This window comes from Neltuma alba, unplaced genomic scaffold, assembly GCF_004799145.2.
Source record: "Neltuma alba isolate B1F8T4 unplaced genomic scaffold, ASM479914v2 tig00011067_pilon, whole genome shotgun sequence".
Taxonomy (NCBI): Eukaryota; Viridiplantae; Streptophyta; class Magnoliopsida; order Fabales; family Fabaceae; genus Neltuma; species Neltuma alba.
The window spans coordinates 492,983-519,691 of record NW_021635810.1 but is presented as its reverse complement, the minus strand read 5'-3'; the positions used below and the strand labels follow the sequence as shown (position 1 = coordinate 519,691).

The window sequence follows — 26,709 nt, the reverse complement described above, 5'->3', positions numbered from 1 at the left end:
AATCGAATCGAAACAACTCTGAAGTATGAGATGGATCAGTTAACAGGTAGATAAGCCGTACCCTATTAAAATGTGTATCAGTGAACGGACACGATGCGAAGCAGTTCAATATCTCGGTGAAGGAATTATTATGACATTTATAGTACTCCATTAATGATCACCAAACATACCTGTTGAAATCCCTTTGAAATTTGAGGCGCATCAGTTCACAGGCGAAAAAGACGTCCTCCATTAAACTAAAATGTATAAACTGAATATAAGAACAGAAAGGGTCGTTAGCGGACGAATCAAGTGCAAGTTCCTTCGACAAAAGATCAGAAGAACAAATGAAAGGGGCAAATAGAATGAAGCACACTATCACAGCAAACACATCATGAGGAGCAGCAACCGAGAATATCAGCGCACACGCATTACGAAGATAGAGAAACTGCCCAATCGGAGAAACAGTGACTAACTATGAGCCAGTATTGGCACGCAACCCAACATTGGAGAGAACATCGTCATCAGCTAACACAGAGCCATATATAGATAATGTCACTTTCAATGAGCCGAAAACCATCTTGTGAGCAGTGAAACGGGTGAGGAGCCGATACTAAGCGATGTTAGCGCACGGCTTCATGGGGAATAGATTTATAGTAAACATTGATACGTTCATAGGGTGGGAATACAAGACATCAATAAGGCTTTAACTCTTCCTAACGCGAAATATACATGATCAACAAACACTTCTACTATAATATTTAAAACTGCTTAATATGAGCATTTTTACGTAAGTCGATATAAAATTTTTTTTACATAATTATCTTGTATTTTGTAAATAATAATTGAAATTTTGTTTTTAAAAGCTCTAATTGTGGTTATTTTGACTAAATATCACATGTCTTGCCATTATATAGGTCAAAAGAAAAATGGCTCGAGCCTATCTACACTACTAAAAAAACAGTTTTTCACGCCACATTATCTATGTTGATTTTAGTGCCAACAATGTAACAAATGAGGTGGTGACATTTTTTAAATAACAATTGCAATCTTCAACGTAACAAATGAGGTGGTGACATTTTTTAAATAACAATTGCAATCTTCACACCAGTTATGAGCACGACCGATGTAGTCCTTACTATTTACAACAAGTATTAACCCAACTAATGTAACTTCTTCAAAACATCAGTTATTATAAATAATCAGTGTTTGAACTGAATAGGCGAGCTTCTTTTGTTTTTTTTTTCTGAAATAATGTGTTTGATTTGAAATGTCATCATATCTTGTCATCTGTCTATTTAAGTTTAAAATCCAACTCTTCTTCCCCTACTATTGTCATCAAATTCAACCGTTGATAGCCCCACAATCATGAAGCAGCAAGACACTCTCCTAGTGTGTCCTCCTTCCTAACCCCCCCACTTCCTGCTCCACCTCTTCCACATCAATCGTTTGACCAGCTATTGACAAAAATAGTTGAGATTGAGTGTGGCCTTCGTTGTGTGGTCTCTTACTTCTATGCTCTTAACAACAAAGTAAACCTCCTACCCAATAACTGACTTTCAATATTATAATTCTAATCGATGTAAAAGACTTTTTTTCCCCCTAATAGCGACATAACCACCAACTTGTTGTAGTGATACCATACTATGTGATACCATGCATAATCTCCACGTAATTCCACAAATATAAATATGCTCGAAGTTGCAACTTGGTCACTCCTCTATTAAAATCTTTATTCATGCATCTTTCTTCTCATTTTCATTTCTCTTTACTTCTTCATAGTTTTAATGTTATTTGAAATTATGGTTTTCTTTGTTATCTAAACTAATTTAATATAAAGTTAAAATAATATGAATTTGACTAAAAAATGCATTGAAAAATTTTATCTGACTTGGTTATATTATTATGGCTAAAAGTTATCTAAATATGTTGTTTTTTGCATATATTTTTAGAATATATTAGTTTAAAAATGACTCAATCGACTTAATATTTGGTTATTAAGACTAAATATATACTACATCTGATCTTTAATATAAGAGTTATTTGACTAATTTAAGTAGATTAAAAAAATTAATTAAATTAGTTATTTGTTTAAATATATGTTTTTTTTTTAAAATATCTCTACCAATCATATGTATTAGTTAGAACTATTATTTAATAAAAATTTTAATATTTGTATTAAAATAATGGCCACTTTAAAAAATAAAAATAAACATAAGGCATAAAATATATTGTGATTTTATATTCAGAACTAAATAAAACCAGCTAAATATAAGAATCAGTTTTAAAAGACATACGCTTATCTTTGTGTTTACTTATGGTAAAAGCTAAAAACAAGTGAATCCACAGTTACACCTCCGTGGTGGATTGATCAATATCCTCCTTTGTTGGCCAAAAAGATCAATATCCTCCTTAATATCATTGTAAAGAAAAACGTTTTCGAAATTCTCTTACTTCACGAGGATGCATTGGGTTCTTCATCGCCTTTTTTGAGTGCGTGCAAGCCCCGAGTTCTAACGCAAAATCAAACTGGAAAACACATGTTGTCATCCAAGAGATAGCGCAGAGAGGGGGAATCCGAGCATACAGTATATACCTATCTATATAATTATGCCTTGATGTAATCTCCATATCTTCACCTTAATACTTTATCTGTCTAATTTTCTTCCTGCACCATTTTCCATCTTCTCTGCCAAACGCAGGCCCTCTCTTTCTCTGCTCATTTCTTGCATTCATCTCCCGCGAAGGTTCAATCTTTCATGGCTTCGATCACGGCTACGTGGTCTCCGAGCTCTCTCCAGCTCCGATTAGCTTTAAAATATGGGAATCGAAGGAAATACCCGGCGACTTTACAGTCACGAGTGGGCAACTGGGACCGTCGGTTTCGCCTGCTGTGTGTTGCTCAAGACGGAGGAGGGAATGGGAATGGGAATGGATTGGAGAGGACTCCTATAGAGGGTTCGTGGGTCGGGGTGGATTCGAAGATTGACGGCTTTTCTGGGTGGTCCAATTCAGAGCGTGAAGAACAGTCTGCCAATTCTCACAAGAAGTCACCATACGGAGGTGAGGGTAGCTCTGGAACTATTTGATCTCTCTATACTTCTTTATGGCTGTTGAAAACATTGGAAAATGTTTGGACTAGTTCATAGGGTGCATTGTCTATGTTATTGGCCACTGGCTTAAGATCGAGATTTGAAGGAAAACTTATTGAATGTCTTCCAATATCGAAGGGAATGTACTGAGCGGAGTTCTTTTGTGACTTGTTGCTGAATCTCCATCATCTCTGCGTGTTACACACACACACACACACACACACACATTATCTTACTGATGGTTTTTCATCATCTTTTTCGGAAGAACTGGCCATTGACGAGATTTTGTAAATCATATGTTCTTTATGAAATGCATGGTTACTATACTGCCCTTGCTGGGATCGCTTTGTTACTATCGGAAAGAACTGAATATTTCTGTGTATTATTCCACTGATTGCTATATTACATAAATAGGGATCAGATTTCTTACAAAGGGCATGAAATCTGATCATATTAAATGGAAATAATAATGGGTAATCAATCTATAGTTAATACCCATGATTCTAGGTCTACAAATAAGGAAAGAGCATATAATTAGTGATAAGATTCTAACGGCTAGGAAATCTGTTGCAATCAATTCTTCGATTTTAACACTCCCCCTCAAGCTGGAGAGTAAATGTCTAGCATCCCCAGCTTGCTTCGAAGATTTTCAAACTGGACTCTAGCTAGGGGTTTTGTCATTATATCAGCAATTTGGCTTGATGACTTGATGTAAGACAAATTTATGATGCCCTCTTCTACTTTCTCTTTAATGAAGTGTCTGTCAATTTCCACATGTTTGGTTCTATCATGATAGACGGGATTCTTGGTCATTTCTATACTCGCCTTGTTGTCACACCATAAGTGTAATGGTCCTTCATAGGTGATTTTCAGTTCCTTTAAGAGTCTAGTGATCCATATCCCTTCACATACACCAAGGGCTACAGCTCTCAACTCTGACTCGGCACTGCTTCTTGACACCACATGCTGTTTCTTGCTTCTCCATGTTACCAAGTTCCCCACACATAGGTACAATATCCTGTAGTGGACCTCCTATTCTCTAGGGATCTTCCATGGTCAGCATCTGTGTAAACTTCTATGTTTCTCTTCCTGTTCTTTTCAAAGAAGATACCCTTTCCTGGATTGAGTTTTAGGTAGCTTAGAATTCTGAGAACTGCATCCATGTGTTCTTCTTGGGGTTGGTGCATGAATTGACTAACTACTCCTACTGCATAACTTATGTCCGGACGTGTATGGGTCAAGTAGATTAGTTTCCCTACTAGTCTCCTGTATTTCTCAGAGTCAACTGGAGTAGCATTTAACTTGACTTCTAAATTGCACGAGGTTTCCATCGGGGTGTCGCTTGGTGCAGCTCCAAGCATTCCTGTTTCGTAGAGAAGGTCCAGTGTATATTTCCGTTGGGATACATTAATTCCTTTCTTAGTTCTAGCCACTTCCATGCCTAGGAAGTATCTCATTTGCCCAAGGTCTTTTACTTGGAATTCATTTGCAAGAGCCTTCTTTAGGGATCCTATTGACTCTTCATCGTTCCCTGTGATCACAATGTCATCCACGTAGACAATAAGGATGGTGACCCCTTTATTTCTGTGTCTTACAAATAGGGTGTGATCAGCTTGGCCTTGTGAGTATCCAATCCTTCTCAACGCCTTTGCAAATCTGTCAAACCAAGCCCTTGGGGATTGTTTTAGCCCATATAGAGTTTTTCTGAGTTTGCACACTTTAGTGGCATTTTCAGGTCTTTGTACCCCTTCTGGTATCTCCATAAACACTTCCTCCTCCAAGTCTCCATTTAGGAAGGCATTCTTCACGTCTAGTTGATGTAGAGGCCAGTCCAGATTGGCAGCCACCGAGAGTAGGATTTTGATAGAGTTGAATTTGGCTACTGGAGCAAAGGTTTCTTGATAGTCTATTCCATAGGTCTGGGTGTACCCTTTTGCTACTAGCCTGGCCTTATATTTGTTTAGGCTTCCGTCAGGGTTGTACTTTGGAGTGAACACCCACTTGCATCCCACTACCTTCTTTCCTGGTGGTAATGTGGTGATATCCCACGTCCGGTTTTCATTAAGGGCTCTTAGTTCTTCTTCCACAGCTTTTCTCCATCCCTGGCTAGCCATAGCTTGCTGGAAAGTTTCTGGTATCTTTACCTGCGCACTGTTAGCAATAAAGTTTTGCATTCTGGTTGACAAATTACCATAAGAAACAAACCTTTGGATGGGATGTTGGGTGCAGGATCTGACTCCCTTTCTTAGGGCGATTGGCCATCCCATTTCTTCAAGATCTAACCTTGGATTGGAGTCATGGTCATGCCTTGTAGTGGGAGTGTTTTCTTCTAATTCTCCATTAGAGTAATTGCTGTTATTTAATTCTTGATTCTCAAGAGTATGTTCATCTTCGTTATGGTTGTGGTTTGAGTTTTGTGAAGTTTCATTACTGTCTTGAGATGCTTCTACTGTATCAGATATTGTTTCAATTCTGTTTGGTATTTCCAGGTTGTTTCAAGTCTTGTTGTCGGTATTTCAGGTCTGTTTGTTGTCTCTTCAGGTCTGTTTGGTGTCGCTGTATTGTTTCAGGTCTGTTTGGTGTCTCTTCAGGTCTGTTTGGTGTCACTGATATTGTTTCAGGTCTGTTTGTGTCTCTTCAGGTCTGTTGGTGTCGCTGATATTGTTTCAGGTCTGTTTGGTGTCTCTTCAGGTCTGTTGGGTGTGCTGGTTCTTGGATTAGCCATTCTGCAGCTCCATAGTTCTCCCCCTGAATGGGTAATTTAGGGTAATAAGCATCATCTTCATAAAACACAACATTCTTTGTGATGTGGACCGTTTTGGTAGAGGGAGAGTAGCATTTATATCCCTTTTGGGTTGGAGAGTAGCCTAGGAAAATGCATTTTTCGGCCCTAGAGTTGAGTTTGCCTTCATTTCTGTACACAAACACAACACACCCAAAAATTTTAGGAGGTAACTGATTTATTAGAGGAGAATTTGGGTGATGTTCAAGTAACTTTTGTACTGGTGTTTTAAAGTCTATGACTTTGGAGGGTACTCTATTTATGAGATAAGCTGATGTTAATACTGCATCTCCCCAAAACAGATTGGGGACATTTTTTTCTAACATAATAGCACGGGTTACCTCTAAGATATGCCTATTTTTTCTTTCAGCCACTCCATTTTGCTGTGGGGTATAAACACATGATGTTTGGTGATGTATTCCTTGTTGTTCGAGAAACTCTTTGAAGGCCTTGCTTAAATATTCTTTTGCATTATCACTTCTAAGAACTTTGATTGTGGTTTGAAATTGATTTTTCACAAACATAAAATTTTTTTGAATGTTTCGAAAACCTCAGATTTTTCCTTTAATAAAAAGATCCAAGTCATTCGTGTGTGATCATCAATAAAAGTAACAAACCAGCGAGCATTAGAGAGGGTCCTTGTCTTAGCTGGACCCCATATGTCACTATGAATAAGTGTGAAGGGGGCAGTGGGTCTGTATGGTTGTTTTGAGTAGGTGGTTCTAGTTTGCTTGGCAAATTGACAAGTATCAGAGGTAAGAGAAATAGAGCTTTCTTTATTAAAGAGATGTGGAAACAAGTGCTTCATATAATCAAAGCTAGGGTGGCCTAACCTATGATGCCACAGTAAAATATCTCTATTTTGTGTGTTGTGGCTAACCATAGCTTGGTGTGTTTCCTTATTGTTCTTGTGGAAGTAGTAAAGTCCATCCCACTCTTTAGCCTTGCCAATCATCCTCCCTGAGGCTAAATCCTGAAAAATACAGCCACTGTCATCAAATAGGACATGACAAATCTGACCTTTGGTCAGTTTGCTTACAGAAATGAGATTGCAAGTGAGCTCTGGCACATATAACACGTTATGTATGGTCAAGTAGTCAGTTAATTCAACAGTTCCTAATCCACACACTTTAGCACTAATTCCATTTGCTACTTTTACTTTCAAGTTTTCATGACAGAGTTTAATATTGCTAAACAGAGATTTGTTACCAGTCATGTGATCTGAGGCCCCAGAATCAACAATCCATACATCATCACTAGTCACCATAGCATTTAGGGCAATTATAGAGTTACCTGATTTTACTAGGTTAACATTTGGAGTACTGGTCTGTTTTTCCAGAATTCGCCTCAATAGCTGAACCTCTTCTGGACTTAATTTCTCTTCCTTTTCCTCCTTCTTCTCTGTATGGTAGCTTTTTCTTTCATTTCTTTGTCTGTTGTTCAGATTGGAAGGTTTCCCATGCAGCTTCTAGCAAATCTCCTTGGTGTGACCTCTTTTGTTGCAGTGTTCACACCATTTGTCACTTTTTTGTTTCTGGTCTGTGGTGTTTCCACTTTTGACAGCCATTGCAGAAGCTTCATTTTGGGTCACTGGAGTTTGAGTGAGTTGTTTTCTGCTTTCCTCACATTTCACCATATTAAAGGCTTCGAAAAGTGAGGGTATGGGCTTAAGACCCATGATTCTGCCCCTTACTTCTTCAAATGTGTCATTGAGTCCTAACAAGAACTCATAGGTTCTCTCTGTTTCAACTAGCTTTCTGTAATACTGAGTATCATCTAAACATTTCCATGAGTGAACTTCAAACAAATCTAATTGTTGCCATATTCTCATAAGAGAGCTATAGTATTGGGTTACCGTTGAAGTACCTTGCCTGAGTTCTCTAAGTTGTTTCTTTAGTTGAAACAGTGCTGCAGTGTTGTCCATAGAAGAATAGGTTCGTTTGGCTGCATTCCATATTTCCTGGGCTGTCTACGCTAATAGGTAGCCTTCACTGATTTCCAGTGTCATGGAATTGCACAGCCAGGTCATCACTTGATTGTTCTCGGCGAACCAAGTATCAAATTTTGGATCATCCGAGGCTGGTTGTGGTGCCTGACCATTGATATACTTCTCTCTGCGTCTTGGGGAGGTACATCAGGACGCTTTGTGACCACTGGAGGTAGTTACTTTCGTTGAGCTTGTGCGCTATCACGGTTTGTTGATTTTCATTTGCAGCGGTGAGTTCTAGGGCCATGGTTGCTCTCTGGAGGGTCGTGTTCATCTCAGAGGACGACGTCGACTCACTGGTTGGAGATGATCCGGCCATTAGGGCGGTCGAATTTGGCCCTTTCTGTACCTGGCTCGGTCGACGTCCAGAGAGGAGTGGTGGGAACTCATCATTGTTCATTTTCTCTTTTCGAAAGCTCTGATACCATATCGGAAAGAACTGAATATTTCTGTGTATTATTCCACTGATTGCTATATTACATAAATAGGGATCAAATTTCTTACAAAGGGCATGAAATCTGATCATATTAAATGGAAATAATAATGGGTAATAATGGGTCATCAATCTATAGTTAATACCCATGATTCTAGGTCTACAAATAAGGAAAGAGCATATAATTAGTGATAAGATTCTAACGGTTAGGAAATCTGTTGCAATCAATTCTTCGATTCTAACAGTTACTAGACTAATTTGCATGTAGTTCATTCTGAATTGGAAGACTCTGGCTTGTCGGAATAAATTTTAATTCGAAAAAAGGTGAAAGATGTATGCATGTAGTTATGGGTCCGAAATTGTATGTACAAGACAAGATTTACTAAACCAATGACATTTTGCTACACATAGCTATTCCACAGTTCCATTTGTAATCTATTTCAATAGACTACTTATCACTTTTGAAGTAGCTTGCTTTCAGGAGTTGTGGGAGCAGGAGTTGCCGGAGTTCTCCTTCTTACAGGGCTGACCTTTGCAGCCTTTTCTCTCAGTAAGCGAAATATTTCCAGTAAGTAGTCTTTATTTGCTTTTTAAATATGAACAACTTGCGTCATATAGGCTTGTAAGTTGACATTGGCTTTTAGAATTGTTGGAATTCATAATGATGTAATTTTTAGTTATTTCTATTTTAATTATTTCATTGTTACCTTATGTCCCTAATTATAATGACCTTAGAATCTGTTGAGCCTAAGTATATGTACGTGAGAAAGAAAGCCCAAATGTAGCCCAGTTTATAAGGGTGTGTGCGTGAGTGGCGTGAGCCCGGTTTATAAGGGTGTGTGTGAATTGCGTGAGAAGGGTAATTGTGGTTTTTAGTAAACAGACGGTTAGGCAGTGGAACGGATATAAGTATCTGTTAGTTGCATGTAAGGGGCACGGAAATAGTGAGTGAACAGTGAGGAGAGTGGTGTTCTCGAATGCACCGGTCTATCCGATTTCCCCTTGGCTGTATTCTTCCACTGGGTTATGCTGGTGGGTCGTTTCTGGTTATATCTAATAATACAGTAATTCTGGAGTAGTTTTCATCAAAGGTATCAGAGCACTGCGCATCCTGGTATGGTAAACACGCGAAGGGATAATATGATGGAGGACGTCACTTCCCATGTAACTTCCAATGAGCAAAGGGTGGAGCAGCTGTGTGATGAAGTCTCTATCCTTAAAACAATGATGGCCGAAGTCTTAATCGAGCTACGTTCAGGCAAACGACCGGAGGGACAGCGTACTCACCCTGAGGATTCCGGTGATCAAGGGGGCTCTGCTGTTCCGAAGGATGATGATTCGGGGCATAAGGTCAAAGTCGTCGACGTTGAGGATCGTGGGGGTAACGAAGACACCGACCATTCTGCTTATAGGAAGCTCGACATGCCTCTGTTTTCTGGAGATGAACCGATGGGTTGGATTTTTAAAATCGAGCGTTATTTCAAGGTGAACAAAGTGAAGGAGTGTGATAAATTGGATGTCGCCGTGTTGTGTTTTGAAGGCCGAGCCCTGAATTGGTTCCGGTGGAAGGAGATTCGGTCCCCCGTGGCCGATTGGAAAGAACTTAAACGTGACTTGATACTCCGCTTTCACCCCTCTCAATATGGGAGCTCATACGAAATGTTGATGGCCCTTCGTCAAACTCGTTCTGTTGCAGACTATATTGAGCGGTTTGAGCTAATCTCCGGCACACTCGAGAATTGCGACGATGAAGTATTGATCGCAGCCTTCTACAACGGGTTGAAAATGGATATTAAGGCAGATCTTCGGTTGATGAAGCTCGGTTCCCTCGACGAACTCATGGATATGGCCATCAGGCTGGAGGAGAGGAATTGGGTGTTCTCCCAGTCAGTGCCTATACGTGGATCCGGACCACAACGGACATGGACCGAAGATAAATGGGTCGGAACTCGGGCCCATTACACCCGTAACGCTTCTTCAGTCGATACGGGCAAGACAACGGCTGCACTTCCCTTGAGTACGGCTAGCGAGTCAAAGAGCCCTGACAACTCCAAAGCGGTGTCCATTCCAGTCACTCAAGTCAGTCGGACGGTCCCAAAGAAATATACCGATGCCGAGATTGAGCGATGGTGCGAACTGGGTCTCTGTTTCAAGTGTGATGAAAAATACCGCCCAGGTCATCGTTGTAAAAAGAAGCAACTCCAAGTACTCATTGTATCAGAGGAGGTCGACGGTGAAGATGAACTTCCGCAAAACCCACCGCTGCCATTTGACCAGGACGCCTTCCGTGAGGACGAGGTATCCACGCCAAGCCAGCTCATGTCCTTGTCGCTAAACTCATTGGCTGGATTTACAGGAGGGAAGACCATTAAGTTAATGGGTTCGGTATGTGGTAAGGATGTCTTGAATTCTCTGAACTTAAGATGACCGCCTTAGCTATCTCTCCCATCAGTACCGATGTTCAAAGCTTATTAGGGGAGTTCCCTGTAGTTCAACAACCAGTGCAAGGCCTACCCCCTACTCGGGATACCGATCACACTATCGATCTACAACCAGGAGCAAAACCTCCCAACGTTCGGCCCTATCGTTATCCACATCATCAGAAAACAGAACTGGAACGCCTGGTTTGTGAAATGATGGCTTCTGGAATCATACGACCAAGTAAAAGCCCGTTCTCTAGCCCAGCTCTTCTAGTTAAAAAGAAAGATGGAAGCTGGCGTTTCTGTGTGGATTACCGTGCTCTGAACAAGTTGACCATCCAAGACAAGTTTCCTATACCAGCTATTGAGGAGTTGCTCGATGAACTTGGTGGGGCTCAAATTTTTTCCAAATTGGATCTGAAATCCGGTTATCATCAGATCCGCATGAAACAAGGGGAGGAACCAAAGACAGCTTTTCGCACTCATGAGGGACATTACGAATTTTTGGTCATGCCCTTCGGTCTGAAAAATGCTCCTTCAACCTTCCAGTCCCTCATGAACGAAATTTTTCGGCAGCATTTACGCAAGTTCATTCTTGTATTCTTTGACGACATTCTAGTTTACAGTGGTGATCGAGTGTCTCACTTACAACATCTCCGAGTTGCCTTGCAGATATTACAGCAACACTCTCTGGTTATAAATGCTAAAAAGTGTGTGTTCGCCCAGCCCTAGTTAGAGTACCTTGGTCACATCATCTCTTCCGACGATGTCCATGCTGATCTGGCCAAGATTGCTAGCATGAGTTCTTGGCCGACGCCCACCACACTAGAAAGTCTCCGGGGATTTCTTGGTCTCATTGGGTATTAACGGCGTTTTGTCAGACATTATGGTCTTATTGCAGCACCTCTGACCAGCTTATTGAAAAAGAATGCCTTCTGTTAGAGCTCTGAGGCCCAAGACGCCTTTGACAGACTGAAACAAGCCATGACAACTACACCAGTGCTGGCATTACCGGATTTCTCCCAACCCTTCATAGTGGAAACTGATGCTACTAGCAGTGGTTTAGGCGCCGTCCTCATGCAATCTAGCCGTCCAATTACTTATTACAGCCACTCCCTCTCCTCACGACGACGCCAGTGCTCGGTTTATGAACGAGAATTGATGGCCATTGTGTTTGCTGTTCGGAAATGGCGTTATTACTTATTGGGACGTCAGTTTATTATTCGTACTGATCAGAAGGCTCTTAAATTTCTGTTAGAACAACGCGTCTTGGAAAATGAGCAAACGTGGGTATCCAAATTATTAGGTTTTGACTTTCAGATTCACTATAAACCGGGTACTGCAAACTCAGTCGCTGACGCGTTATCTCGTAAAGAGGAATCGTTGACTTTGCAGGCCATTTCTGTCGTCCAGCCCACTGATATTGATGATGTGGATAAAGAGGTACAGCAAGACGCAAAGCTCTCTGCCCTTGTCCAAGCTCTGGCATTAGGGAAGCCCGTTACAACTGGTTATACATTGAAGGGAGGGCATTTACTCTTTAATGGGCGATTAGTTCTACCTAAATCGTCCTCTCGCATTCCCATTCTGTTGCGGGAATTCCATGACTCCCCTGTTGGTGGCCACTCGGGTTACCTCTACACTTACAAACGCATCGCCAACTTATTTCATTGGGATGGGATACGACGGGATGTCCAACGCTATGTGGCTAATTGTGATATCTGTCAATGCAATAAGCACCTCTCTCTAAGTCCTGCCGGCTTGCTCCAACCGCTGCCAATTCCAGACCGTGTATGGATGGATATATCCATGGATTTTATCTCTGGTCTACCCAAGTCTCACCATTATGATACTATCTTGGTGGTTGTCGATCGCTTCACAAAATATGCTCATTTCTTGACCCTCAGTCATCCCTACACTGCTGCAAGTGTTGCTGAGTTGTTTGTTAAGGAAATAGTCCGCCTTCATGGGTTCCCACGCTCCATTGTATGTGACCGTGACCAGGTATTTGTCAGTACTTTTTGGAAGGAACTTTTTAAGTCTACCGGAACCTCCCTGAAATATAGCTCCAGCTACCACCCACAAAGCGACGGTCAGACCGAAGTGGTTAATCGTAGTCTGGAGACCTACCTTCGATGTTTTTGTAACACCAAACCAGCGTCTTGGTCTAAATGGTTATGTTGGGCTGAATATTGGTTCAACACTACTTATAATCACTCGGCTGGTATTTGTCCCTTCAGAGCCTTGTACGGCCAAGATCCACCTCATCTTTATCGTTTTCAAGAGCCCCTCTCGATTGTCGAAGCGGTGGATGAACAAATGAGGCACCGGAACATCATTTTGGAAGAATTAAAAGAGCACTTAGAGCGTTCTCAGCAGTATATGAAATCCTGGGCCGATCAGAAACGTCGTGACGTGCAACTGGCAGTGGGTGATCTCGTTTATGTGAAACTTCAGTCGTGTCGTCACCAGTCCTTGACCAAGAAACCCAACGAAAAGCTGAGCCCCCGATTCTTTGGGCCATACCCTGTTGTCGAAAGTATAGGTTCGGTGGCATATCGTCTACAATTACCGACTGAGGCCAGGATCTACCCTGTTTTTCATATATCGCAGCTCAAGAAATCCCTCTGTTCTTCGATTGTTCCTCAGGCCTTACCCGCCTCATTGACAAGTGACTTGGAACTTCAAGTTTATCCAGCTGCGGTCCTGAAGCATCGTCGTCTTACCAATGGTCAGATTGAGCTACTGATTCAGTGGGCCAACCTTCCTGTCAGCGACAGTACTTGGGAACCCTATGATACAATCCAACAACAGTTTCCTGATTTTCGCCTTGAGGACAAGGCTAACCTTCATGGGGGGGTATTGTTGAGCCTAAGTATACGTACGTGAGAAAGAAAGCCCAAATGTAGCCCAGTTTATAAGGGTGTGTGAGTGAGTGGTGTGAGCCCGGTTTATAAGGGTGTGTGTGAATTGCGTGAGAAGGGTAATTGTGGTTTTTAGTAAACAGACGGTTAGGCAGTGGAACGGATATAAGTATTTGTTAGTTGCATGTAAGGGGCACGGAAATAGTGAGTGAACAGTGAGGAGAGTGGTGTTCTCGAATACACCGGTCTATCCAATTTCCTCTTGGCTGTATTCTTCCACTGGGTTATGCTGGTGGGTCGTTTCTGGTTATATCTAATAATACAGTAATTCTGGAGTAGTTTCCATCAGAATCCCTTCCCTTTTTGTCTGTAAATATTTCTGTAGTTGCCTCATTCTATATACATCTGAAGTGAGAATCTCAAATTTTTTGTCATAGTATGTAAGCTTGGCTAGAGAGGGACACAAACCTTGATAGTTTTCAGGGTTGGAGCCTATTTAGCGAAGCTCTGCTCCTTCTCCTCCAGTCAGCCTTTTTCCAGTGATCAATGCAACTTTTAGCATCACTATTCCCTTCATTGCTATTGAAGCAAGCTTTTGCTGTCTGTCTAGTCCTTTTTTGATCCAAACACTTCAAGAACCTCCACAAACTTGCCAACTGGCTAACTTATGTTGATGAGACCAACTTTGTACTCCAGAAGTGCTGTCACGGTCTGCCATGGAATAACCAGAAGTGGTCACTGACCTTCGTTTGGTCTATCCCAGTCCTTTACCCTCCTTAGTTGGGCCTTGTTTGTGGTTTTTGATACTGTAATCCTATGTGCTTCATTTTTTGGTTGGTGACATCCTTTGTTCTTCACCTTTGTCACCTTCCGAATCTTCCTCAATGAAATAAATTTTGGGGCTGTTGGATGCAACATGAACAAGCTATCAACTTGTGCAATTGCCTCAACCATGAAACGCAAGATGTTATTGGCCTTTCTGGCAAACGCTTAGAGTCTCATTTGTGGCCTTCAATATTTTGACACTACCCTTTTCACTATTAATAGTATTCATTGCCTTTTGTTTGTTTTAGTGATGACCACCATTTTTCTTGGATATCTTCTCTGTCTGTATTGCTACAAGGACAACTTCTTGCGGTCTATGGCTTTCATTAGCTCCGTCCATTGTCACTAGGCTTTTTTTATACTGTTTATATAGCCTTCAATTTTTCTGGGATGCAACCTTTTTTTTCTTTTTGCCATTTGTGGCCTTCATTGTTATGTTTCTTTTGCTGAGGAACTTGCAGATGTGGTTCCAAAAGGGTTATTTAATTTTGTCTTCTAGAACTCAATCATCAAGCTTCGCATGGAGGATTACCATCACTGCCTTGAGGGAGAGAGTGTTAAGACTGTTAGGATTGTAGATATTGTATTCATTAGTTCTTTCTATTTTAGTTATGCCATTAATCATTATTCTCTAATGTCCCTGATCATAATTTGTCATAGAGGCGTCACCCTTGCATCTAGAAATAATCACGTAATTGCTGCATCCTATATACACCTGCAGTGAGAATTTCAGACTGTTTTGTAATTACCTTCTTTAGATCATACCCTTGTATGACCAAATTTACATTCTACATATTAAACATACTAGTTTCTGTATGACTGTTTGCAGGAGCGAAACAGAAAAAAATGGAGCCTCTGACGGTGCAGCAGGAGACATTCTTGACTTCTGATAATCATAATAATGAAGTTACGGGACATGTAAATGCAAACAACAAGGTGGAACCTGAAAATGGCAACACGGAAGATCAAACAGATATCTCCAGGGATGGTACAGCTCCTGTGTTTGATCAGATTCCCAGCAACAATGGAATTGCTGACCATTCTGATTCATGTTCAAAATTGTTATATGATCATGAAAAGCTTGTCAGTGGCACAAATGCATCCAGTCAAGAAGTGTTGCCACACGAGCCAGATTTTGACAATGACTTGGCTGTTCCCAATTCTGATCCCGGGCCAGTCAGCATTCCTGAATCAGAAAATGCTGTTCACTCTTCCAGTCATTTTGGACTTCAAGATTTTGATAGCAACCAAGCTATAGATTCTGCAGTATCAACTGCTGAACTTGAAGAGAACCCAGTCAACGTTGAACCAGTGAACAACTATGATGCTGATCCAATACCCCTCAATACTGAGCAGAAGGATGAACTGACTACCTCAAATGGCAGTGGAAGGTCCACAATTCCAAATAGTTCTTCTAGTTCCGCTGCCGATCCACCCAATAATATTGACACTGTTAATGTTGCAGTCAATACACAGACAAATACCATTCCAGATGTTGAAACTTATCCTCAAAATGATATAGAGAACTTGAACAAAATGCCACAGGTCTCAGCTGATGCAGATGAGTCATCTCTGCAAGAGCAGATTTCTGACAAGGATCAAGATAGAGACAGTCTTATTGAGACAAGCAAAATTCAATCTGAATCTCCTAATTCTGGCGTCTTTTTCTCTTCTCCTGGTATTCCTGCTCCATCAATAGTTTCAGCAGCTGTACCTGTGCCTCCTGGCAAGGTTCTGGTTCCTGCAGCTGTTGATCAAGTTCAAGGGCAAGCACTTGCAGCATTGCAAGCATTAAAGGTATATCCTTGCACTCATTTTTTCAGAGAGGATAGTAACTCTAATATTTTTTTCTGAAGCAAAAGAAATGCTGCCAAGAATTTTGAAAGTCGCATTAACGGATTTGTTGTAATTATATCACTTATTTACTTCTACTATTTTTTATTTTCAAGATATCAATAAATGATTTTTGGAAATTTAAATTAGGATGGCTCTTCAGCCTTCTCTTAACATTTCCAACTTGAGCAAGAATGCTTTATTTCAAAGCTCTTAGATCAAGTGGCCAACAGTTTAATAATTAATAGTTTTCTAATTAAGTTAAATTTCAGTACAAGGCATTGGCAGGCCTGTACTTAATATGTGCTTCAAGCCCGAAGGATATTCACATTGGGCTATGTTTAAAATACAGGTGAAAGGGACAAAACTAATTTTGGGATTCTCCCAACAGCTTAAGCTTTTAGGTGCAATGATTCCTTGACAATATTAGTATAATCCATTAATTAAAGAACCAGACCTTTGGCCAGACCCATTAAGGTGCTAACGACTCGGTTTGGATTAAAAAGACTGTTTTTATGATTGACTCAAGTTGGACCAGAGTCTAGGTGCCATTGAGCCAAAACCATAAATTAGATTGGGAACTAGAATATTTTTAGAAAATTGGATCCTTTTTTGGCCTGGTGGAAAAAGTGCTGGAAAAAAAAATTAAAAACCTATACAACAACAACAAAGCCTTATTCCATTAGGTGGGGTTAGCTATATGGATTGTGAGCTCTATCTAAAGCCAAAACTTTGGATATATTGTTAATTGAAAGATTTCATTTAATGACTTTATTAAGTGTTGTCTTTGGTCTTCCTCTACTCCTTTTTAGAGGACTCTATACTCTTTGGTCAATGCTTCTCACTGGCGCATCCAAAGGCCTCCTTTGCACATGACCAAACTATCTCAAACGGTTTTTTTACCATTTTTTCATCAATAGCAGCCACTCCAACTTTTTCACGGATATGTTCATTATGAATCCTATCTTTTCTGGTATGATCATACATCTATCTTAGCATTCTCATCTCGACAATTGCCACTTTATGTTCATGTTGTCCCTTTAAAGCCCAACACTGACTACCATATAACATTGCCGATTTTATAGCAGTGCAATTAAAAAAAACCTAAAAAAAAATGAAAATAAAATTGAACCTATGAAAAGTCTAATATATTTTCAAACCATTTGTAGCCACATGATGTTATTCCGTTATAAACTTTATATATTGTGGTGTTATTATGTTGGTGATTAGACTTGTCATGAATTTATTTCTTATATATATATATATATATATATATATGCATATGGTTATTTTCTTATATGAATTGCTGGCATTTTCAGTTTGATATCCGGTCTAGTTTTTAAAACATTGGTATAATCATAGTAAGATGACAAAATTTTATGTTTGTTTACTTAAAATGACTAAACCTACAGGTCATTGAACCTGATGTTCAGCCCAATGAAATATGCACCCGTCGTGAATATGCTCGTTGGTTGGTCTCTGCTAGCAGTGCTCTTTCAAGGTAATTCTTTTGTTTGTTGATGCTACAACTTTAACATTTGAATAGCAAGAAATGGACTCGGCTAATTATTTTTCGGAGTGTGCGTATTGTAGCTATAAATGCGTCTTTTTTGTTATGTTTAGGAGTACAATTTCAAAAGTCTATCCTGCTATGTATATAGAGAATGTTACTGAGCTTGCTTTTGATGACATCACTCCTGAAGACCCTGATTTTTCTTCCATACAAGGTGAGAGTTGATTACTGTAACTGATGTTTAAACAGCATAACTTATCACTAGAAATGACTTTCTTCTAGTTTATTATGTCTAAACATTATGATGTTTCAGGCTTGGCAGAAGCCGGACTGATTGAAAGCAGGCTTTCAAGATCTGATACACAGCTGTTTGCAGAGGAAGGCCAGAGGCCATTTTGCTTCTCGCCTGAAAGGTATACTTAGTAAACTCGGATTCTGATTTATGGTTATCTTTTTCTTTTAGAGCAATGCAATTATCTAAGATGTCCTTATAATTTTTCTCAAAATTTAACTGTTACTCATAATATTTCTTCCTATTTTGTCACAAATGGTGTCTTCTCTTCTGTTTCAGATGTGTTTTCATGTTTAAATCTGACCTTAAGGTTTTGTGTTTCCCTTGTTCTTTTATGTAGCCCATTATCACGCCAGGATCTTGTTAGCTGGAAAAGGGCCTTAGACAAGAGACAACTTCCTGAAGCTGACAGAAAGGTTTGCTATTTTATTGACTGGTCTCACATATAGGCTATTCTTTTATTCTAGTTATCATGTAACTGATGAATTAGTTTGCATCAATTCCATGGACTGAGGGGCAGACACTATACCAAATTTCTGGCTTTATAGACACTGACAGGATACACCTTGATGCATGCCCTGCGCTTGTATCTGACATATCTGCTGGGGAGCAAGGAATAATAGCTCTTGCATTTGGTGTGTCATTTTTTCCTTCTATAGTCTCTTTTAAAATGTTCCACCATATGGTTTGTAATGATTGTTTTGCTTATTTTAGTGAATTTTTTCCCCCCTTTTTGTACTTTCTTTGTAGGCAGTTTCTTACCAGCTTTTGGTTTGTTTCTTTGTTTCTTTTCATTTTTTGGTGGTGCATGTTCCAGGTTATACACGACTGTTCCAGCCAGATAAGCCAGTAACAAAAGCCCAGGCAGCTGTTGCTCTTTCAACGGGAGATGCTTCTGACATTGTTGGTGAAGAGCTTGCTCGAATTGAAGCAGAATCTATGGCTGAAAATGCTGTTGCAGCACATAGTGCTTTAGTCGCTCAAGTTGAGAAGGATATCAATGCAAGTTTTGAACAGGAGCTTTCCATTGAGAGGGAGAAGATTAATGCTGTTGAAAGAATGGCTGAAGAGGCAACACGAGAGTTGGAAAGGTTAAGAGCTGAGAGAGAAGAAGAAAATATTGCCTTGATGAAGGAGCGCACTGCTATTGAATCAGAAATGGAGGTTTACTCAAAGCTAAGACATGAGGTTGAGGATCAATTACAGAGCCTTATGAATGACAAGGTAGAAATAACTCGTGAAAAAGAAAGGGTTATCAAGCTTCGGGAGCAAGCAGAAGTTGAAAACAAGGAAATTGCCCGCTTACAATATGAACTAGAGGTAGAACGGAAAGCCTTGTCCATGGCCAGGTAAACTTGTGGGACTAAGGGCAATTAAATTACGTTTGGTCAGCATTCACTGGTTCAATTTTGGTTCGATTCATGCAAATTTTAAACGCAAAGATAATGTAAGAAGCCTGCTTGTGAAACTTTGCTTCCACTCTGCTGAAAAATGTTTTGCAAATTTACTGCAAAGTTTTCCTGTCACATTCCTTACAGCTGAAGTGTCTGGAGATCAATTGTCCAGTTACTTGTAAATGCTTTTGGTTTCTTACCATATGAACTCAAAGTTCCATGTCTCGTAATATGTTTCTTCAAATTTAAGTGATTTTTCAAGGAAAAGGGAATTGCAGATGTTTGTTGATGTTGAATGTTAAAATCAATTCGATTAGTGCTTAACATTTTTATTCTCCCTCACTGTTGCTTGTCAAGACTGTAAAGTTTAAACTGATTTGGAATGCAAAATAGAGCAATTCTACTTGTGCATTTGGCGTATTATGTAATTCTGATTCCTGTTAACCTAAACATAGAGACATCATTATGCCTCTTTTTGATTGAAGCATGGTAATCATGTGTCTAGGACTTGGGCGGAGGATGAGGCTAAACGGGTAAGAGAACATGCTAGAGCCTTGGAAGAAGCTCGAGAACGTTGGGAGAGGCACGGCATCAAAGTGGTTGTTGATGATGACCTCCGCAAGGAGGCCTCTGCTGAAGTTACGTGGCTCAATGCAGGGAAGCAGTTTCCAGTTCAAGAAACAGTTCTCAGGGCTGAGAACTTACTGGGTAAACTTAAAAGAATGGCAGCAGATGTTGGAGGGAGATCTAGAGATGTGATTGACAGGATTGTCCACGTGATTTCTCATTTCATATCTAACTTGAAGCAATGGGCATCCAAAACTGGAAAACAGGCTGAAGAATTCGGAGAAGTTGCTGTTGCCAAGGCAGCTAAGTCAGCGCACGAGTTGCGGCAAAGTGCTGTCGAATTTGGATTCTCAGTCAAAGAAGGGGCCAAGCGAGTTGCTGGAGATTGTAGGGAGGGGGTTGAGAAGCTCACCCAAAAGTTTAAGACATAATCTTTCTTTTTCTCTTACAATAACAGAGTTGTTAGCAGTAAGCCAATGATGTACCTTTAATCTACTCAGTCGATGGTTGGTATGCCTTATTGTGTACCAGACATGTCCACGGGAAAATTGACAGTTCAAACTGTCGCTGGGAAGTTTTCTCAAATTCTTGTGATGTTTTGTATAATTGAGGGTAGTGGGAAATTAAGTGTAACAATAATCTCCTGTATTTTTAGCAGTGTCTATATTGGTTCCGCTCGGGAGCTCATGTCACTGGGGATTTTCTGTAACAAAATCTTTACCATGTAAAGAATACTAGTCGAAAGTTGCATAATAAACCCCAAACCTTATCTTAATAATGAAGGCGAACCTTATCTTAAACAAGGTTGTGAGTACTTGTGGTTAATAGACTACTAGATTTTTTGTCAATCCAACTTCAGTTGGGGAACTCCAATTTGGGAATGGCTCCGGGGATTTCAAAAGAAGCTGGCTTTTACTCAGTCAATTCGTACAGGTTTTCTTGCCCTTTTGACTGGCCTCCAACTATGTAAGCAGGATGTTTTTAGTAAGGTGCTGAGTCATATATACTAATTCATTGGAAACCATCCAACTGATGATGATAGATGGAGGATCTAATTATCCATTAAGAGTAGAGATAAATGCGGCAAGAGGTATATTACCTCAGGCTTTTAATATAAAAATTATTAGATATTTAATTTGATCTTAAATACTACTTTCGGTTATTAATATAAGATCTCGTTTGATTTTTATTTTGGTTCTAAATATAAGATCCCAATTTATTTTAACTCTCATATTTATTCATCTTTTTCAAAATAGTCCCTCTAATAATGATAATTCTAGCCAATACAATTGATTAATAAGGATGTTTTAAAAAAAAATTATTTATTACAAATAACTAATTTAATTTATTTTCTTAATATGCTCAAATTGATTAATTAACTCTTATATTTAGGATCGGAAGTAGTATAAGACTTCAGTTCACTTCGTGTCCTATATTTTTTTCCCCCCAAAGTAGTTTTCATAAAATGTTTCTATTAAAGAGTAGTTTTAATGCACATGATTGGCCAAAAAAAAAAACAAGAAGAATATTTTAAGAAAGAAAACATTTATTACAAATAAATAGTTTAAGTAATTTTTTTAATATTTATGAATTAGTTATATAATTCTTATATTAAAACTAGAAGATAGTATTTAGAATGCACGTTGAAATCAGATATGCACCACGGAAAACACTTCGCAGACTATCTGGCTAAAGGAGCTCGTCACCTTAGACATGATTGTCATGCAAAGCCCAGTGCCCACGTCCTGGATGAATGCCGTTTCTATTTTGTTTTGTACCTTTCATGTTTTTGAACTTGCCCATTATTATTTTTATTTAAAAAGAAAAAAGAGCTCCATTTTCTTAATTATTGGCAAAGGAAAAAGATTATAACGCTTATACTCTCACCGATGGTGTGTTTCGTTGTATGGAGGCAATAGGAGGGATGCGGTGTTTTTGGTTGAATGAAAGGAATGCGAAGGATGCTAATGACTAGTACAAAGGGTTAGAAATTTTAATGATTCCTTATCTTGATTTATAAAGAAAGAGACGAGCCAACCATAATCGTAAATTATTATACGTTTATCAAATGAATTTATTGTTTTGGTTCGAAAATAAATAGTCATATTACAATTCGTATCTCCCAAAATGTCAACTTCCACCATAGAAATGTTAAAAGCTTCACTTAATGTAGTACGTAATCAGACATCATATAATTTTTGGGAAAAAATTGATTTCTTCAATCAAATACTTCTAAATTGAACGCAATGATTGGAGCTTTGAAAGGGGTGGAGAATGAAAAAATAGGAGAGATACACGTTTCATGAGAAGAAAGGAAACTCAGTATATTTAAAGACTTTTAAAATCAATTCAATTTCATAAACTCTATCTACAAACCTCCAATTTTGAAGGTCAACAAAACCCCTACTTCAGTTAACAAAATTTTTAAGCTCTGAACAAAAGTTAATTGGCAAAGATGTCGTTAGCATCTAGCCATGTACGCACAACGAACATGACCTAATCAGGAACGTCCCCAGTTAGGAAGCATCATCAACATATATGCATGTGAAAGGATTAAGTTGATTTAACTCATCATCAGGCAGAGACACCAATGGCAACATTCAGATGTTAAAAAATGGTGATGCAGTATACGCTAAGACTTCAAGAAAAAACATTACTATGGTAACCTCCATTTCTCATGTCTCGAGCTAAAAACCAAAATTTCTAAAACAAGTCTCGCATTACGACAATGAATTAAACAATACCCGCGGGCAACTACAAGAACTGAAATGACACATTCTAGTGAATTTAGTACTGGAGGACGCAGGTCTCACTTCTTCTTGTCACCGGCTCCACCAGCCCTGCAAAAGGGTGGGGACAAAAAAACAGTAGTCAATATCAACAGATCTATCAACAGGAAGCAAAAATATCATCTGGTACACAGCAAGATTAGAGATAACATCAAGACAAGAACATAGCCAACCTCATCTTTCGGAGCACGTTTGACATCTCCTCACGCTTCTTCTTAGCTCTCTTGTGGGTACCCAACCTTCTCTTTGCCACTTTCAATGCTCTCTTATCCTTACCAACCTTCAAAAGCTCTGTAATCCTCTTCTCATAGGGAGCAAAGCCAACAACTTCACGGATAATACTCCTTACAAAGTGTACCCTCTTGCTGGTTTTCTGTTTCGATCAAAATAATTGTGAGCCCCAAGTGAAAGCAAGAGAACATAATCAACGTTTTCAACTGATTAGAAACCCTTTCATCCAGTTAGAATGATAAAAGGATTTGGCACTAATAATGATTTGTTCCATCTATACGTTTAATGGATGGTGGCAGCAACTGTATTAGGATTTGGCGAGATAAAAAAACTAGTTGAAGGAACACCAGCATCCTCAGTACTCAAATTTCCTTAAAGCAGATCCATGGAAGGATAAAATAAAGCATTTTCTGAAGGGTTGAAAAGAAATGAACTAGCATGTTGAAATTTAATAAATTGTAACAATACAGATATTGTTAATTACTATCAATATTTTGAATACTCCAATTTCGGAGCACTACTGTGGGCATTACAAAAATTAATCCAAAAAACCCAATGAGCTGCTTCATCAACTAGAATGAAAATTTAATCCAAAAAAATTATTCAATCACACTATAAAAACCACCAAAACCTAAACATCTTTAATATTTGGTCGTATAGTGTACCTAATCATCGTTCTAAAAATTAAAATGTGATGGGCTGCGATTGCTTTAAACATTAGTGCCATACGAAGTCAACTTACCCCTTTGCGATCTGACGGGCGTGGAGCCAATTCCTTCTTGGTCACAACGTGACCCTTGTTCAATCCAACAAATAAACCCGTACTCGGCTGTTTCGGAGCCATTGCCTTTAAAAATAAAAACGCGTTTAGTTTAGGACAATGCACATTTTCTTGTTGAAATAAGAACGTAAGAGGACAGGGCAAAACGGAAACCAGCTTTGAAAGCACCTACCCACAGCAATAGTTAAACTAATCCTAAGAAATTGCCTCGAAGCAGCATGGTAAAATGAAAACAACAAGGACTAAGACAAGCAAGACATATATAGGAAGGGCACATATTAAGCATCAATCAGAAATAGGAGAAACCGACCGCAGCGTACCTACCTTGATCTGCCTCTGAGGCTGGAGATGAAAGAACTAGGGTTTATGTTTCTGATTAGTTTTATAGTGAAGCCGCAGGTCCGGGAAACGGGGATTCACAAACCGGCCGTGGAAAAAAGTGGGTTGAATATTTCGGTTCGGCAATGGCCCATTGTATCCGGCCCAAATAGCATTAATGGTCAATTTCTCGGAGGGAGCCTCTTATTTGATAAAATGGAAAATATTTTTTTTATTTACCAAAAATAAATGTTTTAAATTCATATTTATTAATTTTTATTTAAAAATATCAACTACAATCCATTGAATTTTTTTTTTGCCAACAACTATAATCCATTCAATTGATTGATAAAAAGTAAGTATTCAATAAATTTATTTTTATTTTTATTTTAGGTTTTTATTTTATAATAAAAATACATTTGTCTTTTATTTTACAATATTATAAAATAAAAATGTACAAATCCTTCCATTTTAATATTCTCAATCCACAACTTTCAAAACTAGCAATTTTTTTATCAAACTAAACTAAAAATAAATAGTTTAAAATAAATATTACTATTAATTAGTAAAAAAATGAAATATATGTAATCGATAAAAATTGAAATATAGCTTATCAAATAAATTTATCTGACATTTTAATAAGCAAATCACAAATTTTAAAATTTGAAAAATTAAGCTATTGATGATAATTGTTCAGGATAAAACTATTTTTTTTTTCCAATGCTCATTGGTGTGTTTGGGAGGGTAGCCCTCATAATTGAGTCCTTATAAGTTTCGAGAGATTAGTCTCTTACTATTTGAGTGGGGATGCTCTAGTGTTTAAAAAAAACTATATTCTTTTTTGTTTTATCAAACCTATATAAATATTTGACATATATAAAGAAATAGAACTATAAAAAATGAAAATAATATACACACACTTACACACACAAATATATATAAGCCTTACACATGATGTGTTATCCATGGTTCGAGTCATTTTTCACATTTTAGAAAAAGCTTAACGCATTGACTACAGTCCTAACAAATACACTACTTTGTTAAAAACTTGTCTCACATTTTTGAAACTCTACTCAACATGTCAAGTCATCCACTTAATAAGTTGAAACAAGTCCTTCTCTCTACAGTGTTTCCATCTCCTCGCAAGACATTTTCCAATCTTACTTATATGCATATACCTAGTCCCAAATAACAAATAATTCCTTCTATTAAACACTTTTTTAATAAGTTTTTTTTTTCCAATTTCAATTACAGTCCTTACATTTCATTCTTAAAGCTTCATGCCAAGTAAAGCCAATTGGTTTGAACATGTTAGTGAACTTATCATCTAAGTCTAGCCTTGTGGAGACACTTTTTATCTGTTAATCTACCTACGCAGTGCATTACTCAAGTTTTCATTATGTTTCAAGCTTGCCTCTAAAATTACTTAACGTGTTAATGAGCTTCATTTGTTCAATCTTATCCTTAGCATTTCTACTTTAACGTCCCACTCCGGTCCTATATATGCAAATTACTTGTCGAGAGAAATTTTGATCCTAAATGAAAGTCATTTGTAACATATTTAATACTTGTTTTCAAATTTTATCCTTATTTAATTATCATTAGAAAAAAAAAAGAAGAAAAAAATGAGAATAACTTGTAAATGTAAAAAGAGAGATAAAACTTTAATAAGGGCAAAATTTAAAAATTTTGTTAATTGAATGCATTCCTTTACCTATGAGAATGTGTTACAAGTAACTTATATTAAGAACCAAAATGGTATTAATATTTTGTCCTCAATGACATTCTAACAAGCTTTTAACCGGCAAAACTTGTTTTTGAACCTTACCTTGCACTTAATGCATTATTTGCTCTGCTTGATGGGTTTTTTTTTTTTCTGAATAAAAACCTCAGAACAAGTACTTACATGAAAGCAAAAAATATCAAGACTTAGTTTTCTGTATCAACCTGCCCTTCATCCAAAAGAGGAGGTTGATATAGGATACGAAAATTACCCTTCATATGATGAGAAAGTTTTGCTAGGTGATTAGCAATAGGAATAGATTCCCCAGGAGAATGTATCGGTATAACCATCCACTCCTTATGAATCATAAGCCTAACATCATCAACTATGTTCTTAAAAGAATAGCTGCTTTTACAACTTCTACAAACCAAAGACAAGGCTTCTACACAATCGCTGCAGACTGTTATGTTTCTACACCCTCTATTCCAACATAAACGCAACCCTTGATGAGTAATTTTCACCTTCAGTACCTGTAACACTTTGGAGATATAATAACGCATTAAACATTAATCGTGTTGCTTAATTCATTAACCAACCTTTGTTTTCAAGATATCACTTTCACATTTTCTACTTAACGTGTTAAATTTCATATACTATCTGCCCGGTTCTTAATATAAAAGTTAATTAACTAATTTGAGTACATTAAGAAAATTAGTTAAGTTAGTTAGTTATAATAAATATACGTTGTCTTTCTTAAAATATTATTGCTAATCATGTAGATCAGTTAGAACTACTATATGATAAAATATTTAACATGTACAATTACTATAATGATTACTATAAAAAAAAAAAAAGATAAATAATCCTCTAGTCTTATTTATAGGGC

The 26,709-nt window shown here is 38.3% G+C and overlaps 2 protein-coding genes across 5 annotated transcripts; one reads left to right on the top strand and one right to left on the bottom strand.

The window, feature by feature from the left end:
- Positions 1-2,487: 2,487 nt before the first annotated feature.
- LOC114761052 (uncharacterized) lies at positions 2,488-20,638 on the top strand. Of its 4 annotated transcripts, none has more exons than XM_028950360.1 (11): positions 2,488-2,567; positions 2,682-3,042; positions 8,755-8,841; positions 15,212-16,179; positions 17,628-17,716; positions 17,839-17,942; positions 18,042-18,141; positions 18,361-18,436; positions 18,541-18,655; positions 18,838-19,369; positions 19,920-20,638. In XM_028950360.1, the coding sequence occupies exons 2-11, from the start codon at positions 2,739-2,741 to the stop codon at positions 20,410-20,412; spliced, it is 2,868 nt and encodes a 955-aa protein (XP_028806193.1). In that variant the 5' UTR covers positions 2,488-2,567; positions 2,682-2,738; the 3' UTR covers positions 20,413-20,638. The 4 variants fall into 4 exon arrangements, with proteins under 4 accessions (XP_028806193.1, XP_028806192.1, XP_028806194.1 ...); XM_028950361.1 differs by lacking the exon at positions 2,488-2,567 and adding an exon at positions 2,583-2,599 and having other exon boundaries at positions 2,727-3,042; XM_028950359.1 differs by having other exon boundaries at positions 2,521-3,042.
- Positions 20,639-22,520: 1,882 nt separating this feature from the next.
- LOC114761050 (60S ribosomal protein L36-3-like) lies at positions 22,521-24,131 on the bottom strand. The gene is made up of 4 exons (XM_028950358.1): positions 24,107-24,131; positions 23,744-23,848; positions 22,944-23,143; positions 22,521-22,821 (listed from the first exon to the last, which is right to left on the bottom strand). Exons 2-4 carry the CDS (start codon positions 23,843-23,845, stop codon positions 22,791-22,793), a joined length of 333 nt encoding a protein of 110 aa, XP_028806191.1. The 5' UTR covers positions 23,846-23,848; positions 24,107-24,131; the 3' UTR covers positions 22,521-22,790.
- Between the last annotated feature and the right edge of the window lie 2,578 nt (positions 24,132-26,709).

Coding starts and splice junctions, on each gene's coding strand:
- LOC114761052 (XM_028950360.1), top strand. CDS start 2,739: ATGGCTTCGATCACGGCTACGTGGTCTCCGAGCTCTCTCCAGCTCCGA. Junction 17,717..17,838: donor GCTAGCAGTGCTCTTTCAAG/GTAATTCTTTTG, acceptor TGTTATGTTTAG/GAGTACAATTTCAAAAGTCT. Junction 17,943..18,041: donor TGATTTTTCTTCCATACAAG/GTGAGAGTTGAT, acceptor ATGATGTTTCAG/GCTTGGCAGAAGCCGGACTG.
- LOC114761050 (XM_028950358.1), bottom strand. CDS start 23,845: ATGGCTCCGAAACAGCCGAGTACGGGTTTATTTGTTGGATTGAACAAG. Junction 23,144..23,743: donor GCCCGTCAGATCGCAAAGGG/GTAAGTTGACTT, acceptor TGATCGAAACAG/AAAACCAGCAAGAGGGTACA. Junction 22,822..22,943: donor AACGTGCTCCGAAAGATGAG/GTTGGCTATGTT, acceptor ACCCTTTTGCAG/GGCTGGTGGAGCCGGTGACA.